General features: G+C 45.8%; 1 protein-coding gene across 7 annotated transcripts in view; it reads left to right on the forward strand.

Moving 5' to 3' along the window:
* Nucleotides 1–20,284, forward strand: part of MAP3K3 (mitogen-activated protein kinase kinase kinase 3) — a 74,359-nt gene that overhangs the window by 37,169 nt on the left and 16,906 nt on the right. For all 7 annotated transcript variants that reach the window (XM_003315675.6, XM_016932726.4, XM_016932723.4 and 4 more), the window contains one exon: nucleotides 7,808–7,928. In XM_003315675.6, coding sequence (XP_003315723.4) covers nucleotides 7,808–7,928 — 121 coding nt within the window. The remainder of the gene's footprint in view (nucleotides 1–7,807; nucleotides 7,929–20,284) is intronic.

A 20,284-nucleotide genomic window follows, 5' to 3' on the forward strand; every position in this document is an offset into this window, starting at 1 on the left:
CCTCCACCTCCCGGGTTCAAGCAATTCTTCTGCCTCAGCCTCCCGAGAAGCTGGGATTACAGGTGCACGACACCACGCCCCACTAATTTTTGTATTTTTAGTAGAGAAGGGGTTTCACCATGTTGGCCAGACTGGTCTTGAACTCCTGACCTTGTGATCCGCCCGCCTTGGCCTCCCAAAGTACTGGGATTACAGGCATGAGCCACTGTGCCCGGCTGTACCAGTTCTTTTTTTAAATACAAAAACTGAGAAGTGAAATGGAAAAATAAACTAGAGGTATACAAATTATAAGGCTACAGTTTTCATTAGTAGATTCAATAAACATAAAATCACTCTGCCAAATTGCTCTAAAGTTTTTCAAAGGGCCCTCTCCATTTCTTTACTTACTTGGTGGAAGAGCAGGACGAGCAGTATACCAGTGTGTGGACTGGCACCAGCCCAGATATCATACCTTAAGTACACTGCTCCAGGATACTATATCACCTGGTCTTCATCACCTCCGCTGATACTGTCAGTCACTTTGTTTCTCCATTTTGAATTTCCTGCATTTGTAGCAGTTGCCTCACCGCCTTTTGTTACCACCTATTCCTTTATTTCCCTTTTTTTTTGAGATGGGATCTTACTCTGTCACCCAAGCTGGAGTGCAGTGGCGCAATGACAGCTCACCACAGCCTCAACCTCCCAGACTCAAGTTATCTTCCTCCCATCTCAGCCTCACAAGTAACTGGGACTACAGGCGTGTGCCCCCATGCTTGGCTTTTCTTTTTTTTTTTTTAATTGTTTGTAGAGACAGGGTCTTGCCATGTTGCCCAAGCTGGTCTCAAACTCCTGGGCTCAAGCAATCCTTCTGTCTCAGCCTTGCGAAGTGCTGGGATTACAGGTTTGAGCCACCGTACCTGGCTGTTTCTCTTCTTGTTCCTGTTTTGAATTGTGCTATCTCTTTCTTCTCTTCGGATTCTTCTTCTTCTTCTTCTTTTTTTTTTTTTGAGATGGAGTTTCACTCTTGTTGCCCAGGCTGGAGTGCAGGGGTGTGATCTTGGCTCACTGCAACCTCTGGCTTCCAGGTTCAAGTGATTCTCCTGCCTCAGCCTCCCCAGTAGCTGGGGTTACAGGCATGCACCACCACAACCGCCTAATTTTGTATTTTTTTTAGTAGAGACGGAGTTTCTCCATGTTGGTCAGGCTGGTCTTGAACTCCCGACCTCAGGTGATCCGCCTGTCTCGGCCTCCCAAAGTGCTGGGATTACAGGCATGAGCCACTGCACCCCGCCTTGGATTCTTCTGATCCCTATATGGCAGCTTCTAATTTTCCTTCTGTCTTCATTCCTCACAAGGTACATAGTCTTACCTCTCCCACCTCACTTTGGCCAAGGCCATGTCTGAGAGGCCTCAATATTATTCTTGAGAACTCCTGAGTTTTGGTAATCACAGAACTATCTCTTTTTTTTATTTTGAGGCACAGTTTCACTCTGTCACCCAGGTATGATCTCAGCTCATTGCAACCTCCGCCTCCCAGATTCAAGTGATTCTCCTGCCTCAGCCTCCTGAGTAGCTGGGATTACAGGTGCATGCCACCATGCCCGGCTAATTTTTGTATTTTTGGTAGAGATGGGGTTTCGCACTGTTGGCGAGGCCAGTCTCAAACTCCTGACCTCAAGTGATCCGCACGCCTCAGCTTCTCAAAGTGCTGAGATTACAGGTGTGAGCCACCGGATCTGGCCAGTCTCTTTGTCTGAAAAGCCTCTCTCTAGCCTTGGTCTCTACCATCATTTTAAGATACTTCATTGTCTCCTTCTGTAGTTTTTGCTGTCCTAAGCCTCTGCTTTGGACCACCAACTTTTAGCTTATGCATCTAACTTTTACATTTGTCTTTCAGCTTTTGACCTTCTTAGGACTTTCTAGTCTCAGATCTTCCACTGTCATAAAGTAATATCAAGCTGAACCTTCTTTTGTAACTTGTATTTGTATACGATAAAAACTAAACACCTAGCCACTTTGTTTTGTTACCTCATATTCGTGTTGACAAAAATAAGCTTCTAATCTTCTCACCTAAATATTGTAAGTTAAAAATATCAAGGATAATTTAAAAGGTAATTCTTTTCAGTCCTTGTAAAATAGTGGGACAAGTGCAGGAAGATAAAACAAACCTGATTGGGCAGAATAGCTTCTTCTGGCCCCTGTTAAAAATAATAACACTGGGCCAGGCGCGGTGGCTCACGCCTGTAATCCCAGCACTTTGGGAGGCCGAGGCAGGCGGATCACAAGGTCAGGAGATCGAGACCATCCTGGCTAACACGTGAAACCCCATCTCTACTAAAAAATACAAAAAATTAGCCGGGCATGGTGGCAGGTGCCTGTAGTCCCAGCTACTTGGGAGGCTGAGGCAGGAGAATGACGTGAACCCGGGAGGCGGAGCTTGCAGTGAGCCAGGATTGCGCCATTGCACTCCAGCCTGGGCCACAGAGCGAGACTCCATCGCATCTCAATAATAATAACATTGGGCTGGGCATGGTGGCTCACACCTGTAATCTCAGCACTTTGGGAGGCTGAGGCAGGCAGATTACTTGAGCCTAGGAGTTTGAGACCAGCCTGAGCAACATGGCGAAACCCTGTCTCTATTGAAAAAAAAAAAAAAAAAAACGAAAATTAGCCAGGTGTGGTGCGTGCCTGTGGTCTTAGCTACTTGAGTGGCTGAGGTGGGAGAATCACCTGAGCCCGGGAGGTTGAGGCCGCAGTGAGCCAAGATTGCAACACTGCACTCCAGCCTGGGTGACAGAGTAAGACCCTGTCTCGAATAATAGTAATAATAACAACACCTAGCACATAAAAAGTGTTTTTATCTTTCACTTGATTTTTACAACTCTGAGGGTACCAGGGCAGGCGTCTATTATCTCCAGTCTACATCTGGGGAAACTGAGACTTAGGGTGACTGCTCAGGTGAGGCAGTGTGTAGTGACAGAGCTGGTCTGAAATCCAGATGTTCTGACTTGTAGTCTAGTGCCTGTCAGTCACCATCCAGAAGAGGGATTTTTTTTTTTTTTTTTTTTTTGATGGAGTCTCACTCTGTCACCCAGGTTGGAGTGCAGTGGCGCAATCTCAGCTCACCACAGCCTCCATCTCCCGGGTTCAAGCGATTCTCCTGCCTCAGCCTCCCTAGTAGCTGGGATTACAGGCGTGCGCCACTACGCCCGGTTAATTTTCGTATTTTTAGTGGAGGCGGGGTGGGGGTGGGGGGGGTCCTCACCATGTTGGCCGGGCTGGTCTCGAACTCTTAAACTTCAAATGATCTGACTGCCTTGGCCTCCCAAAGTGCTGGGATTACAGTTGTGAGCCACCACGCCCGGCCCCAGAAGAGGGTTCTTAGAATTATTGTAGTCCTTGGGAAACCTCACCCAGGTGCCTCCATGGTTGGAAATCATTAGAAGCCAAGCAGAAAGTATAATACTGTCCATGAGGAGAACTTGTGAGATGTTGTATCATTCTGTTCCCTGCAGCTTTGAAGACAACTGAGCTAGCAAATGTCCAGAAGACAAAATTTTCAAGGAGTTGGAGTCACTTTCATATATGAACAGTGTAAAAGTTTACAATGCTTGGCCAGGCGTGGTGGCTCATGCCTGTAATCCCAGCACTTTGGGAGGCTGAGGTAGGTGGATCCCTTGAGGTCAGGAATTTGATACCAGCCTGACCAACATGGTGAAACCCTGTCTACTGAAAATACAAAATTAGCTGAGCGTGGTGGCGCATGCCCGCAATCCCAGCTACTCGGGAGGCTGAGGCAGGAGAATTGCTTGAACCTGGGAGGCGGAGGTTGCAGTGAGCCGAGATTGTGCCATTGCACTCCGGCCTGGGCGATGAGCGAAACTCCGTCTCAAAAAAAAAAAAAAAAAAAAGTTTGGAACTCTTTAGTTAGGAAAGACAGCCTAAGCATATATAATCAGAGTCTTTAAAGCGTTTAAGAGCATGGATAATGAAGACACAGATTTATTCACCTAATCTCAATTTGGATGAACTCCTTGAATATTGAGCATTATCTTAGAACAAAAAAGAAATAATTTGTATAACAAGTGATAAACCAGCCTGGGTAACATAGCAAGACCCCAATCTCTACAAAAGTTTTAAAATCAGTCGTGGTGGCAAATGCCTGCAATTCCACCTACCTGGGAGGCTGAGGTGGGAGGATCACTTGAGCCAAGGAATTCCAGGCTGCGATGAGCTATGATTGCACCACTGCACTCATTGAGCAAGACCCTGTCTCAAAAACAAAAAAGATGATATATGTGGCATCTATTATTCTGAAATTGTGTAGCTTCAAAGCAGATTTTAAAAAGGGCTTTAATAAATTCATGGATGGTAAAGCTGTAAATTTAATTAAATCACCTCAGATGCTTTCACAGCTATCATAACTATCATGGTCTTCCATGCAAATATCTCTTGGTACCACCATTAAAACAGAGGACTGGACAGGATGTTCTTGGTGATCCAGTGTGCCATTTCTTACCTTACATTCCCATGTAACAAACTAAAGCAACCCCTCTCCCCGCTTCACCTCTTCCCTGCATCGTTGAATCCACTTGCCAGATCTTTTATTGAGATAATTTGTGGGTGGACTTTTGTAACTTATTTTTCTACTGATCTCCTATCTTCCAGTCACTGAAATCTTGATGCACATGGTTTCCTGGTAATTTTTCATATTGTTTGTGTTAGCCACAGCTAACTTCTACCCAGAGTCCTTTAGTGAGGTGTTCATGGAATGATCAAACACCATCTTCTATTTGTTGTCTTTAGAATGTTCTGCTAGCTACACAGTTCATACCTATGGGCTCTCCTGTCACTCTGCGACAGTCCCCTTATATTCTCAGGCATAGTCCCACCTTCCTCCTTCCTCTTTTTCCCACTTCTGAGTCTTATTCAAGGTGTCCTAAACCCTTGAAGCAACCTCATTTTTATTTACCATGCCATTCCCTTTTGCCCCCTTAAATTGAGGTTTTCAAAATTTGGCTGAATATTACAAAATGTCAGTGCTTGGACTCTGTGTCCAGAAGTTCTGTTGATCTGAGGTGTCAAAATCTCCACAGGCAGCTGGGCATGGTCGCTCACCCCTGTAATCCCAGCACTTTGGAAGGCCAAGGCAGGCAGATCACCTGAGGTCAGGAGTTCAAGACCAGCCTGACCAACATGGAGAAACCCCATCTCTACTAAAAATGCAAAAAATTAGCTGGGCGTGGTGGCACATGCCTGTAATCCCAGCTACTCGGGAGGCCGAGGCAGGAAAATCACTTGAACCCGGGAGGCAGAGGTTGCGGTGAGCCGAGATTGTGCCATTGCACTCCTAGCCTGGGCAGCAAGAGTGAAACTCTGTCTCAGAAATAAAAAAAAATAAAAAAAATTAGCTGGGCATGGTGGTGCATGCCTGTAATCAGGAGGTGGGGGCAGAAGAATCGCTTGAACCCGGGAGGCAGGTTCTGTCGCAAATAAAAATACAAAAAATTAGCCGGGCGTGGTGGCGGGCACCTCTAGTCCCTGCTACTCGGGAGGCTGAGGCAGGAGAATGGCGTGAACCCGGGAGGCGGAGCTTGCAGTGAGCCAGGATCGCGCCACTGCACTCCAGCCTGGGCGCAGAGCGAGACTTCGTCTCAAAAAAAAAAAAAAGCTCCACAGGCAATTCTCATGGGCAGCTAGGGTTGAGAACCATTACCTGCAATTGAGGCATGACTCACTTCTAAGACGTGGCTACTCAAAGTGTGGCCCGTGTAACAGCAGTGTCAGCATCACCTGGAAGCTGGTTAAAAATGCAGGCTCTGAGCTCCACCCCAGACCTACCGAATCAGAATCTGCACTTGAACAAGACTGCAGGTGATTCATATGTGCATTAAAGGGTGAGAAGCTCTGCTTTGAGACCTTCAGTGATTCTCTTCACCTGCTTTCTAACCTGTTGCCACAACCTCAACCTTTTCTTTTACAAATCTATGCTTGTGCTGGCCATTGAAATTCAGCTTTTATATATTTTATATATTTTATTTTTTTATTTTATTTTATTTTATTTTTTATTTTTGAGACGGAGTCTTGCTCTGTCGTCCAGGCTGGAGTGCAGTGGTGCAATCTCGGCTCACTGCAAGCTCCGCCTCCCAGGTTCATGCCCTTCTTCTGCCTCAGCCTCCTGAGTAGCTGGGACTACAGGTGCCTGCCACCACGCCCAGCTAATTTTTTGTATTTTTATTAGAGACGGGGTTCCACTGTGCTAGCCAGGATGGTCTTGATCTCCTGACCTCATGATCCGCCCGCCTTAGCCTCCCAAAGTGCTGGGATTATAGGCATGAGCCACTCCCGGACTAGCTTTTAGATTTTTTAATTGAGGGTTTAGATAGTATGTCCTTTGGTACACATTTCAAATTCATGTTGCCATGATTTTTTGAATTCCCACTGTGTGTAAGGCCCTGCATTCAGGCAGGTGGCAGGGTGCTCATCATGCACCTCCTCTTTGTGAGTGCAAGACTATGACCCTCCCTTGCCCTTCACTTGCCTGCCTCCCCAGTATGTGGCTTTGACTGTTGTTTCCTTTTTGACCCTTAGCAGAGAGCTATTGCACATCGGAGGCTTCAGCAAGAACATTCACTTCCCCTTGGTTCTGACTTCCCGTTAGAGCAAGACAGTTTTTCAAGACAACCTGCATGTGATAAAGTCTGGCATGGGGACTACAGGAGGTTGCTTGGCAGCTGAACTCTCCCCTGAGAGCGGGAAACCTTTTTCCTGGAGGACAGGATATAGAGTTTGTTTAGATCGGACTTTTTTTGTTAGGGGGAGGTAGAGGAGATAGAGGAGCAAGTAGAAACTTTGAACCAACTTGTTTGTAAATCCTGAGCTTTCACCCCGACTCTCACCAGTGCCCTGCTTATTTGTAATAGCATCCTGACATCACTTGATTACCTCCAGGGTTTAGTTTTAAGCTTTCTCAGTGCAAAGGCCCCCCTTTGTTGCTTAGTTTTCTCTGGCGGCTGGACTGGGCCCAGTGGAAACAGTGGGTGGGTGCTGGGAGGATTGCTGACCCTCCTCTCAGGCCCTTGACCTCTGTCTGGCACAATGGTACTTACGATAGCTTTTCCCAATTGAACATGATCCTGAGATGATTTGCGTGTAAACCCTGGAATCTTCTTAATTTTCAGGGAGTGATTATTGTTGGGAAAAAGAAGCATATTGAGCTACTTTTAAACATACATATATAAGCTGGGCATGGTAGCATGTACCTATAGTCTCAGCTAACCCGGAGGCTGAGGTGGGAAGATCCCTTGAGCCCAGGAGTTTGAGTCCAGCCTGGGCAACATAGCAAGACTCTGTATCAATCAATCAGTCAATAAGATAAATACATATATAGCAACCAGAATTTTGTTGGGGAGGGAAGTTGCCATCATTCACTCTCCATTCTGACTTCCTCATCTGCAGAAATAATTTTCTGCTACTCTTCCTAAACTCTCTGGAGAATTTTATGAGAGGGTATTTACAGCTCTCTTTTCTGTTTTGCAGATTATTACAGGAATGCCTGTTATTCCTCCATGTCTGGATCATCACCTGTTAAACTGGGGCACTAGGTCTCAGCGCTCATACATCATTGAAGCTATAAAACTACATTGAGCGAATAGTGGTTTGCTGAGACAAATAGAAGAGTGAGATTTGGGGGAAAGCTGGGTAACTCATGTATTAAAAGCATGAAGGTGGCTGAGCCTGCAGGGAGTCCTTAGGAAAAGGGTGAGAAGACCTTGATAGGCCTGACTGTGTAAAGATGTAGCTTGGCCTTTTTCCTCTTCTTTTACAGAACAGTTCCTCTCCCCACTCTGGGGTGTCCAGACAGGTGCGGATCAAGGCTTCCCAGTCCGCAGGGGATATAAATACTATCTACCAGCCCCCCGAGCCCAGAAGCAGGCACCTCTCTGTCAGTGAGTATTTCACCCCTTTTTTCTCCCCCTCTATTTTATCTGCCCACATTTTTAAAAAGCAACAAGTATTTGTTAATTAAATAATCATCAAATATTTATTAACTATTACTCTGTGTAGAGTAATCCTTTATGCCTTTATTTTATTTAGAGAGGAAGGGCAAAGAAATAACTGGGATGGTATCCTGACTCTCAAGGAACTTAAAATATAATGATATAGTAGTGTGATTAAATTCCTTTTAAACATTCCTGAAAAAGTGATCGCCTCAGACATCTGCTTGAAGACTTCCAGCTGTGTTTACACTCACTTTTGACCATTCTTGTGAAGAATAGAGACTTGTAAAGTTAGGAATCGGGTCTAAGTTTGAATTTTGACCTTAAACCTCTTGCTTATGATTCCTGAGAAGTCTTTATACTTCAGGGAAGATAGTGACCAATGAAACTTTTGAGAGAGTCAAGCTAAGTTGTCTGGGAAGGAAAGGAGACTATTGACATAGTACAGTCATTTCTCTGTGTTTGTAGGGGATTGGTTCCAGGACCCCTGTGGATGCCAAGGTCTGTGGATGCTCAAGTCCCTGAAATAAAATAGTGTAGTATTTGCATATAACCTACCCACATCCTCCCTCATAGTTTAAATCATCTCCGGGTTATTTATAATACCTAATATGATGTAAATACTATGTAAATAGTTCTTATGCTATATTTTTATTTGTATTTTTTTGCTATTGTTATTTTTTATAATTTTCCACATATTCTCAATCTGTGGTTGGTTGAATCCACAGATGCAGAACCTGGAGATATGGAGGGCCAACTATATATACAACCCTCTGCTAACTAGTCAGAAAGCTCTGTGGCTGCTACCAGTCCTTCCCAGGACAGGAATCTAAATCAGGCCTGTGCATTATTACTTGTTAACCCAGGATTCCTGTGGATTCCACTTTTGGGAGTCTGGGGAGAAAGCCCCCATTTCTTGAATTGTGGAACTTGTATCAAAAGGGAAATCTGGTCTTATCAAACATTGTGTTGAGCCTGCTGCCTTAATGTTGTGGAGACCCCTGCTGCTGCTAGAAAGCCAGCTTTGCCCTTATCCATATAGGTAGAATTGCTTCAAATTGAAGTGTCCTCTGAAGATCCTGAGCTGAGCTTGAGAGATCTAAGCACTGATCCTGTTGCTGAGTTTGTCTGTTTGCAATATGCCTCCTGAGGGAGTTACAGGAAAAATATGTTTCTGAGGTACTGACTTTGCCTTACTGAGTAACTTCTGGAATCCAGGCAAGTACTGGTAGTAAGTATTGCCAGGCTGAAAGTCTGTATATGAATTTCAGATTTCTGTAGATAATTGGGGAATGTGTTGGTTGAGGATGGAGAGCTAGTACCCTAGCAAGGAGAGCCTAGCCACAGCATCTCTGGCCCTGGAATCTGTGTGCCTCAGAGCCTGGGAAGCTCTGCCAGTTTGGCCTCTTTTCCGTAGTCCTTGTAGAGATTGAGGGGATGGAGGTGGGCAGCATGGTCCCTTGTAATCAGTAAGGATTGATGGGGCAGTAACTGGGTCTCTTGCCCCCAAGCAAGAGCCTATGATATGTGCATGGAGGCAGGGGCTAAATACTTAGCCACTGGACCCTTTCTCCATGTTACCGGGAGCTATATATGGAAATGATTTTCTTGGCTGAGAATGCTGAGGAATGAGATTTCTGTGAAGTAGTTCCTGTTTATCTGGAAAATGGGCAACACAGCCTCTTAGCATACCTAGATCCTGGCTTCCTTCATTCAGCAAAGCATTAAGTACCAGCTGTTGGGCTGAGATGAATGCTGCAGTGAAGCATTTGAAAGAGCAAGGGTGGCTGGAGCAGATTCCGCCTGGGAGAGAGGGGCTTTCACAGAAAAGGTAACATCAGAGCTGACACTCCAAGGAAAATTTACTGAGCATCAAGTAGAGAGAGATATCTCAGGCATAGTAAGGAGCACCTGCCAGGCATGATCACAAAAGAACTTGGTGGGTTGAAGAACCCCAGGGGCTTTGCACTGTGTGTAGGGTAAGGTAGATGTGGCAAGAGAATGGGCTGAGCCTGTGAGCGTTTCCATAGAGCCAAGAAATGGGAGAGATGATTTTTAACTGGAATGATCTGGAAAATGCATTCTGAGGGGAGCTGTTCCAGCTGGACCTTGAAAGATTGTGGAGGATTTCCACAGGGGACAAGGGGAGAGAGGAGAGGGCTTTTAGACTATGTCTGTGGAGAGCTCGCTATCCTTCAGGTCCAGGCTGGCTGATACATTTGGAGGAGGAATAGAGAGGCCAAGAAAGGATGCCTGGGTGTTTTCTAAGGGACTCTCAGCTGCACTCAGACTCTTTTGGTAGGCAGTGGAAGCCACTGAAAATGTTTGCCCCTTATACCCATCACCATTATAATATTTATTATGTTGTCTTTTTTTTTTTTTCTCGAGACAGAGTCTCACTGTCACCCAGGCTGGAGTGCATTGATGCCATCTCGGCTCACTGCAACCCCTGCTTCATGCGCTCAAGCAATTCTTCTGCCTTAGCCTGTTACAGGTGCACACCACCACTCCCTGCTAATTTTTGTGTTTTTAGTAGAGACGGGATTTCGCCATGTTGGCCAGGCTGGTCTGACTCCTGACCTCAGATGACCACCTGCCTCGGCCTCCCAAAGTGTTGGGATTACAGGCGTGAGCCACCACGCCTCAACCTATCATGTTATCTTATCTCTCTTCCATCATACTACATTTTTGTTCATTCATTCAAAAGATAATTACTGGCTGGGCATGGTGGCTTATGCCTATAATCCCAGCACTTTAGGAGGCCGAGTTGGGTGGATTGCTTGAGCCTCAGGAGTTTGAGACTAGCCTGGGCAACATGGCAAAACCCCGTCTCTACAAAAAATACAAAAATTAGCCAAGTGTGGTGGTGCAAGCTTGTAGTCCCAGGTACTTGGGAAGCTGAGGTGAGAGGATCACTTGAGCCTGGGAGGCAGAGGTTTCAGTGAGCCATGAATGTGCCATGGTACTCCAGCCTGGGCAACAGATCAAGACCCTGTCTCAAAAAAAAAAAGTAATTACCAAAGTATTTACTATGTGCCAGAAATATGGGAAGCAAAAAAGACACAGGCCCTGTCCCTGTGGCCTTTACAATCCATGGAAAGACAGACATTTACTTCTTCTGATGTGATTAATGTATAATTACAAACCGTGACTGAAAGGTGTGTGGTGCTGCAGGTGGGCTATAACTAAGAAATGGGCTGGGCATGGTGGCTCATGCCTGTAACCCCAGCACTTGGTGAGGCCGAGGTGAGTGGATTGCTTGAGGCCAGGAGTTTGAGACCAGCCTGACCAACACAGTAAAACCCCGTCACTAATAAAAATGCAAAAATTAGCTGGGCATGATGGTGAGTGCCTCTAGTCCCAGCTACTCAGGGGGCTGAGGCAGGAGGATCACTTGAACCTGAGAGATCGAGGCTGCAGTGAGTGGAGATTGCACCACTGTACTCCAGCCTGGGTGACAGAGTGAGTGAGACTCTGTCTCAAAAAAAAAAAAAAAAAAAAAGAAAGAAAGAAAGAAATGGTGGGCTATAACTAAGGGATGGGACCTGATCCTGATCTTGGGGCCAGGAAAGCCTTAGGCATGAATGGGATTTGGGAGTTAGGCAAAAGGGATGCAAGGAAGAGGGTTCCAGGCAGGGGATGTTACAAGAGCAGAGACTTGATGGCAAGAGGAAGTGTGGTATGTCAGAAATGGAAAGAAGTCCAGATAGCTGGAGAGCTGGGAGCAAGGGGAAGGGGAGGGCAGGATGAAGCTGGGGAGGGAGGCAGAGCCTTGTGGACCCTGGTTAAGATTCTGATCATTGCATGGAAAGTAGTGAAAAGCTACTTTAGAGTTTTTAAGTGAGGAGGAGTGGGTGATGTTACATATTCGTATTTGTATTTTGAAAAGATTGATCTGGCTACAGTGTGGATAACAGATTGGAGGGGGCAAGAATGCATGCAAGGAACTGCATTAGGCTAATGCAGTGGTCCAGGTAAAGAAAACTGGGCTTTGGAGTAGGCTGATGAAGTGGAGAGAGGAAGGAGCAGGTGAACTTGTGACATTTAGAGGTAAAACTGACAGAACATGGCGTTTTGGTGGTTCTCAAAGTGTGTTCTGGGGATCCTGGGGAGTCCCTTGGATCCTTTGACCCTGTGAGTTCAAAATTATTTTCTTTTTTCTTTTTTTTTTTTTTTTTTTTGTGTGACAGAGTCTTGCTCTGTCACCAGGCCGAAGTGCAGTGGTGCGATCTCGGCTCACTGCAACCTCCGCCTCCCGGGTTCAAACGATTCTCTTGCCTCAGCCTCCCAAGTAGCTGGGACTACAGGCATGCGCCACCACGCCCAGCTAAATTTTGTATTTTTAGTAGAGTCGGGGTTTCACCATGTTGGCCAGGATGGTCTCGATCTCTTGACCTTGTGATCCACCTGCCTCAGCCTCCCAAAGTGCTGGGATTACAGGAGTGAGCCACCACGCCTGGCCCTCAAAATTATTTTCATAATTATGCTAAGACATGACACTCAATTCTCTCACAAGGGTACAATGGAGGTTTCCAGAGGTCAGGTGCCTGAGGTGATATCATCACCGTAATGGCTTAATGGCATGTGTGCTTGTATATGACTGTATTCTTAAAATTTCTTTTTTCCTCCACTGGTTTCTCCTGAGAAAATGTTTTTAAAATTTCTGAGTTTTAATTGCAAATACAGTAAATATCAGTTGATATATCCTACATAAATAAAAGCTAAGTGGCCTCAGTTTTAAGGTGCAGAGGGGTTCTAAGACCAAAAGGCTTAAGAATTACTATAGTATTGGATTGAATTTGCAGGTGTTTTCAGGAGGCTAAGGTGGGAGGATAGCTTGATTCCAGGAGTTTGAGCTTAGCCTAGACAACATAATGAGACCCAATATCATTTAAAAAAAAAAAAATGAGGCCGGGTTTGGTGGCTCACATCTGTAATCCCAGCACTTTGGGAGGCCGAGATGGGTGGATCACCTGAGATTAGGAGTTTGAAACCAACCTGACCAACATGGTGAAACCCCGTCTCTATGAAAAATACAAAAATTAGTTGGGTGTGGTGGCATGCGCCTGTAATCCCGTCTACTAGGGAGGCTGAGGCAGGAGAATTGTTTGAACCCGGGAGGCGGAGGTTGCAGTGAGCCGAGATGGTGCCATTGCACTCCAGCCTGGGCAACAAGAGCAAAACTCCATCTCAAAAAAAAAAAAAAAAAGGAAGGAAGAAAAAATAATTTGCAGATATTGAGAGAGAGGGAGGTAAATTACTGCTTTGTGGAGATGAATAAATGGCATCGCCTTTCACTAAGACAGGAATACTGGAAGAGAGCCTGGTTCCAGGTGCTGGGAAGGGGCAGACTTAATGTTTTAGACATGTTGGTATTGAAGTGCCTCTGATACAGCCAACAGGAGATATCAGAGAGGCAGTTAGATATATAGGTCTCTAGCTCAGAGGGGAGAAAATCAGGGCTAGTGAAAAAATATTGGCAATTGTTATGTTGAAACCATGCACCCAGGGGAGAGTGCCTAAGCAGAGACTATAGAATGAGAAGAAAAGAGGGTCCATGATTGAGCCTTAGGAACCCAACACTTAGTGGCCAGTTAGAAGAGGATGAGCCTGCGAAGGACACAGAAAAGGAGTAACCAGAGAAGTAGGAAAGGAAATTAGGAGTGTGGGGAGAAGGCATTACACAGAACCAGCCAGGTTGGTAAGGACAGACCAAGGGTAAGAGACAGAAACCTGTTATTTTCATTCACAGATGTTTGAGTGCTTGCTGTGTGCTGGTACAGATAAGACTTTCTGGAAGGGAAACAGAGACAGAAGTCAAGGTATAGCATGAGAGACTTGGAAAAGTCCTAGCAGTAGAAATGGGGTCCAAGAAGTCCTTGGTTAGTAAGCCTTAGCAATTCAGCCTTCCACTGGGTTCCTCTGTTGCCTCCTTGCCATCATCGTTTACATACATGTGAATATTTAGTGAGTCTGCAGCAAGCAGGCTACTCAGTTCACACTGGAACATTTGCATTGATGGGGAAGCGCAGGGTAGCCCAATCAAATTCCAGACATGTATATTTGAAATTCTTCTTTATTTTGGATTGAAAATCAGCTTTCTCTCACTTTACCCACTGATTCTAGTGCTGCTCCCTTGAGCAACAGATAAACACAGATAAAATCTTTCATATGACAGTTTTTCAAACATGTGAAGCCAGGTATCATGTTTACCCTTTGTTGTTTCCATCATAATATGCATACCTTGAATCCCAGGTTTTTTTCAGGCCATTTAGTCTGTTAAACTAGTTCATGCTAAACAAAACAGAAACAAACAAAAAAAAACCCTACTAAGTAATGAGTTAATCCAAAGGAGTTAATCTCTCTGTGGGGAGATCACTAGGCAGATAGGTGGAATTTCCTTACCTGAAGATATCCTCTCTCATACCTTGGCCTACGGAAATTCTACCTGCCTTTGAAGCTCAAGCACTATTTTTCCATGATACATTGCGTGGTGCCCTTAAGCCATGTAACCAAGCCTCAACTAAAGGACTTGTCGGCGGGGCGCAGTGGCTCATGCCTATAATCTTAACACTTTGGGAGGCCAAGGCGGGCAAATCACCTGAGGATGGGAGTTCGAGACCAGCCTGTCCAACATGGTGAAACGCTGTCTGTACTAAAAATACAAAAATTAGCCAGGTATGATGGCAGGTGCCTGTAATCCGAGCTACTCGGCCCTGAGGCAGGAGAATTGCTTGAACCTGGGAAGCAGAGATTGCATTGAGCCAAGATCGTGTCACTGCACTCTAGCCTGGACAGACTCTTGGTCTGTCTCAAAAAAATAAAAAATAAATAAAAATTATCCAGGTGTGGTCGTGCGCATCTGTAATCCCAGCTACTTGGGAGGCTGAGGTGGGACAATCACTTGAACCCGGGAGGCGGAGGTTGCAGTGAGCTGAGATCGTGCCACTGCGCTCCAGCTTAGGCAACAGAGTGAGACTCTGTCTCAAAAAAAAAAAAAGGACTTGTCCCTGCTACATTCTGACTCCTGTATGGTCTAAGTTCATCTTGTTAAGTGCCTTTGCCTCAGTTCTCACTCTGTCTTTCTCCTTATCTTGCCACTTTGTCCCATAGTGAGGCAAGCCATACTCCAACGCCTGAGTGGAGGCAATCAGGTTTTTCTGGAGTTTGGTAGTGAAATGGTGGGCCTGCCAGTTGCAGTGGTGCGTGCCTGTAATCCCAGCACTTTGGGAGGCCAAGGTGGGTGGATTGCTTGAGCCCAGGAGTTCGAAACCAGCCCAGGCAACATGGCAAAACCCCATCTCTCTGTCACCCAGGCTGGAGTGCAGTGGTGCCATCATGGCTCACTGCAGCCTCATCCACTGATCCTCTTGCCTCAGCCTCCCAAATAGCTGGGACCACAGGTGCTTGCCACCATACCTGGCTAATTTGTTTTTTGTAGAGATGAGTTCTCACTATGTTGCCCAGCCTGGTCTTGAATTCCTGGTCTCAAGCAATCCTTCTACACCTCAGCTTCCCAAAGTGCTGAGATTATAGGTATGAGCCACCATGCCCAGCCCAGAATGTTCTTAGGCTAGAGATATGAGGAAGTGTATGAAGGGAGGGATAAAGACAGCTGAAAAGGAGGGGTTAAAGGTGATGAAGAGGAGACCATGGGGGAGCTGACTCCTGCTGGAGATGAATCGAGTCCAGGTAGAGGGTTTATAATGCTTTTGCAAGGAAGAGAGGAGCCCTCTCTGCCTCTGAGAGACATGGAGGGAAAATTCAGGCAGAGGACAAGAAAGAATGTTGAAAGGATGAGGGTAGATTATAGCGACAACTGGGCAGTAAACAGAGAGCAGTACTCAGGACCAGCTTCCAGTCCTAGTACCGATTTGAAAGGGTAGAAGCCAGGACTGCAGAGGTAGTGACCATACACTTGGAAACAAAATGGTTAGCTTCTTTCATCTTCAAAGGTTTTTTTCCCCTCCTTGCTATAAGTTCTATGATGCTACATGAGATCAGAAACTTTGATGGTGGTAGCAGCTCCAAAATAAAATGGGAATTTTGAAAGTTGAAACATAGAAGATGTTCTTAGGGTCTTATGGAAATTCTACCCACTACTGTGTTCTACAGAGTGTGGTCCACTGTGAGCATATTGGTAAATATTAGTTAAGATTTTCTATTGAGAAAGAAAAAAATGTTTGATTTCTCTCCCCATCTCATCTGTCCCTGAAGAGAGAAAAGAGTTTAGGAAATAGTTAGTGGCCAAAAAAGCTATCTCTTTATACTTGCAGTGACCTGCACATTAACACTGACCCAAAGCCCTAGAACTCCCTGCGGAGACAACTTCCTGACTGCATCAGCTTCCTGATTAGGGTTCTGCTATGAGAAGGGCTAGAATCTGAGAGCCTGTCGTTCAGCTTTAAGTCAGAGTACAAAGCAAAAGAACCTACCATATCCGAGGGTGAGAGTGTATCTTTGACTCTGCTTCTTTGGGTTAAGGAGGCTGGTAGAGAGCTAGCACGCACTGGGTGGAATGAGGATAGCTGGCAGCTTAAACCCCGCTTTTCTCCTTCTGTGTAAAATACCTTCATGGGAAACTGTGGGCCTCTCTCTGAACAGTGGAACTGCTACTGTGCTCCTTTGCTTCAGCTGGTGGCACAGGTGGCTCAGTGAGGCTAGAGCAAGTTCAGGCTGGAATACCAGGGAAAGGTGTCCCAAGAAAGCCTGTGACCCCTGCCTATGCAGCCTTCTGAGACCTACGGAATGAGCTGTTTTGCATAGCTCTGTGCTTTGGGCTGTCTGGCTCATTGCTATCACTGCTGGTAAATACGTAGTTTTATGGTCCAGTATCCTATCCTGTTCAGCTCCCTGTCTCACTTGCTCTCAACTGTTGTGTATCTCATTGGCTCCCAATTTCTGAAATGAAGATTAAAAACAAAACTGAAAATGCCCTGGAACAGTTCTGCCAACTCCTGGTTTTTCCATTCGGTTCCTCTGATAGCCACTGGTTTGGGGAGACTTCCTTTTCCTGCTCCAGCCTGTGGGCCTGTGCACAATAGCCGCTGGCACATAGCCCATCAGATAACAAGGCTGGCTCTCTGCAGGCACAGTGTGGATTGGAAAAAGTGAAAGTTTCTGGCTGGAAATAAAAGCTCAGAAAACCTTTGCTATTTTTCCCCCCAGACCCTCCTGGGTCTGTAGTGCTGGCCTCCTGTGAACTAGTCCCATCCCACCTGTAAAACCAGGGGAGAGTTCAGTGCAGCTGATGAAGGAGGGGACAGGTGTCAGGGGGACCATGGATATTTTATCCCAGGGAAGTCTCACCCCAGACACTCCATGTAACAGATTGAGGGCATTTCATCCTGCCTAGGCGTAGTTTGGACCAGTGTCTGCGGTTTCATAAATAAGAGTTTTTCTTTCTCTCCAATCAATCCCTTACAAGAGACATTTTTATTTGTTCTAGGTAAAATGTATAATACAGCTCCAGAGTGTGTGGGTCAGAGTTCAGTTGTGCAGAGGAGAACCCACTGTAGCTAGTTTCAGGAAGAAGAGATTCCATAAACCAGAGGTGCACATTGTGGATTATGGAATCAATGAGGGAAGAAAGAGAAGCAGCCTCTAGGTTAAGACACACCACAGAGCGTCCTCCCTCTTCTGTAATCAGGAAGCCACCGGTCCAGAAGTCCAGTGCCCCTCAGGTCTGGTCCACACCTGTCTGTCAACATCGGCAAAGCTGGAGACCAGGTGTGGGGCCTCTGCTAACACTGTGGCAGAAAAACCAAAGGCTTCTGTGACTGCTCAGGAACAGCAGGAAGCCTGTTAATCTCATAGAAGTGCATGTGATTAGCTGAATCTAAAGAAAGTCTTAGAAATACAGCTTTTAGCCAGTTAGCTTCTGAAGTACAGGAAGGCACAGTAGAAGGGTGGAATCCATCTTACGCCTACCCCATATATCTGCCACATAGAGTGAAGGGTACAAATGGGATTCTACGGAGTTCCTACTGTGAGATGGGGTTATGCAGATATGTACCTGTGCCAGCACATTTATAACTTCCAAAAGAAATTATGAGGTAGATAGTTCTCCCCATTTTTGCAGTTGAGGAAATTGAGGTGAGAGCTTAGATCATTTAGCTAATGAGTGGCAAAGCCTGATCTGAACCCACGTATATCTAATTTCAAAGCTTAGTCTTTTCTCCGTGCACCTCACTTACCTCCTTAGAGTTGCTTCTGCTGCTGACAAATGTTGCTGACATGTGGACTGAATTGCCATAGAACTTGTGGACTACCAAGATGTCATCCAAAGCTAAAAGTAGGAAGCAGGCAGTAGGCTAATTTTTATAAGCAAAGGGTTAAATAGTGCTCTCTCTGTGTTTTGTGACATGATAAGACTTAGGAAAACCATCCTTTTTTTACAGTTGCACTGGAATTTTGTGTTACAGTAGCAAGGGAAACAGCCAGGTACATGGGTCTGTGAGGTCTGGGTCACTGGAAAGTGGAGTAGTTCCCTTGGTCCAGATTTCCCCTAAACCTCCATCTTGTCTTTGCCTACAAGCCCTCTGTTGGCCAAGCGGCATTTTGTATTCCTGGCCTCTGACTCCCAAATGACCATGGAGAAAACAACCCTGAATTTGAGCTGCATGAAACATGCCACTGTGGATGTGGCTCACACCTGTAATCCCTGCACTTTGGGAGGCTGAAGCAGGAGGATCCCTTGAGCCCAAGGAGTTTGGGGCTACAGTGAGCTATGAACACGCCACTGCACTCCAAAGAAAGAAAGAAACATGGCACTGTGCTTCCCCTGTGCTGCCAGGAAGTCCCCACGTTAGCCTCCCTCCCACACCTGGCAGGCTGTCATATTTCCTTGTGGATGGGATCTCCATCCTCCATAGGGATTACTCATGGGGGACAGATGGCCTGGCCAGTTCAAGGAGAAGTTTTGTCTTGTGCCACTGTGTTGAGCAGCATGCCTGCCCTTTTTGGAAATAAATTATAGTTCCCAAATTGCCTTGGCTGAACTGTATGAGAGTCACAAAGCCTGTTTTCTGGCTTCGGCCCCACCATAAAGTCACTTTATGGCTTTGGGGCTTGGGTTTCCCTCTGCGCAATGTGGATGATGATAATGCATCACCACTGCAGGGGTGTAGTAAGGGTTAAATGAGAGGTGACAATATTTTTTTAAGAAAAAAAAATTGCCTTGACTGATTTTATTGCTCTGTTAGTTCATGGTACAATATCCCTAAATTTACACTCAGAGTAACTTTAGTTTCTGTTAGGACTTAGAAAATAGGACAAATTCTCTTCCATGGGCTGTTTGAGACCATTGCAAAGGCATGGCTCAGATACCACTTTATCTCAGAATTGGTGGCCTCTACCCTGTGAGTGAGATGTTGAGACAGGAAATCCAGCAAAATTCTTTGCCTGTTTTCAGAGCAATTTTGTTTCTGGCCTTTGCTCTGGAGTCAGGTGGGGAAGCCAGATTACTGAGGACCCCATGTTAGCTTTCCTGCCAGAGAGACATCCTTGGAGGGAGGCTGGGGTGATGTGTCCAAGAAGAGATTGGAAGTATTCTCCAATACCAGTTCAGTGGTGAATTCTCAAAATGTATTCAGCACAACCACATGAACCATATGTTCTGAACAACTGACTTAATATAGAAGAATTAAAGAGTCAGTTTCAACTGGGTGCAGTGGCTGACGCCTGTAATCCCAGCACTTTGGGAGGCTGAGACAGGCAGATCACCTGAAGACAAGAGTTCAAGACCAGCCTGGCCAACATGGTGAAACCCTGTCTCTACTAAAAATATAAGAATTAGCTGGGTATGGTGACGGCCACCTGTAATCCCAGCTATTCAGGAGGCTGAGGCAGAAAATTGCTTGAACCCAGGAGGCGGAGGTTGCCTTGAGCCAAGATTGTACCACTGCACTCCAGCCTGGGCAACAGAGCAAGACTCCATCTCAAAAAAAAGAGTCAGTGTCAGTTTCTTAAAGGTCATTGAAAAACAATAGTTTAAGCTTCTTAGAAAATGTCTTTCAAAAAGCAACCCTCTGGCCAGGTATGGGGGCCCATGCCTTTAATCCCAGCACTTTGGGAGGCCAAGGCTTGAGACCAGCCTAGGCAACATAGCGAGACCCTGTTCCTAAAAGTGCACACACACACAGAGCAAGCCTCCCCGCCATTCTTTTTTTCCATTAAGTATTTTTCTTCCTTCTGAGGGTCTTTGAAATAGTGGGAGTCTCTCTGGCTCAGGGAGTTTGTTGAGCTCCATCAGTCTGTCAGGCCCATCCTCTTTTCCGGGATGTTCTAAGACCCTGGACTGGGCT

This window comes from Pan troglodytes, chromosome 19 (genome assembly GCF_028858775.2).
Source record: "Pan troglodytes isolate AG18354 chromosome 19, NHGRI_mPanTro3-v2.0_pri, whole genome shotgun sequence".
In the NCBI taxonomy this organism is placed as follows: domain Eukaryota; kingdom Metazoa; phylum Chordata; class Mammalia; order Primates; family Hominidae; genus Pan; species Pan troglodytes.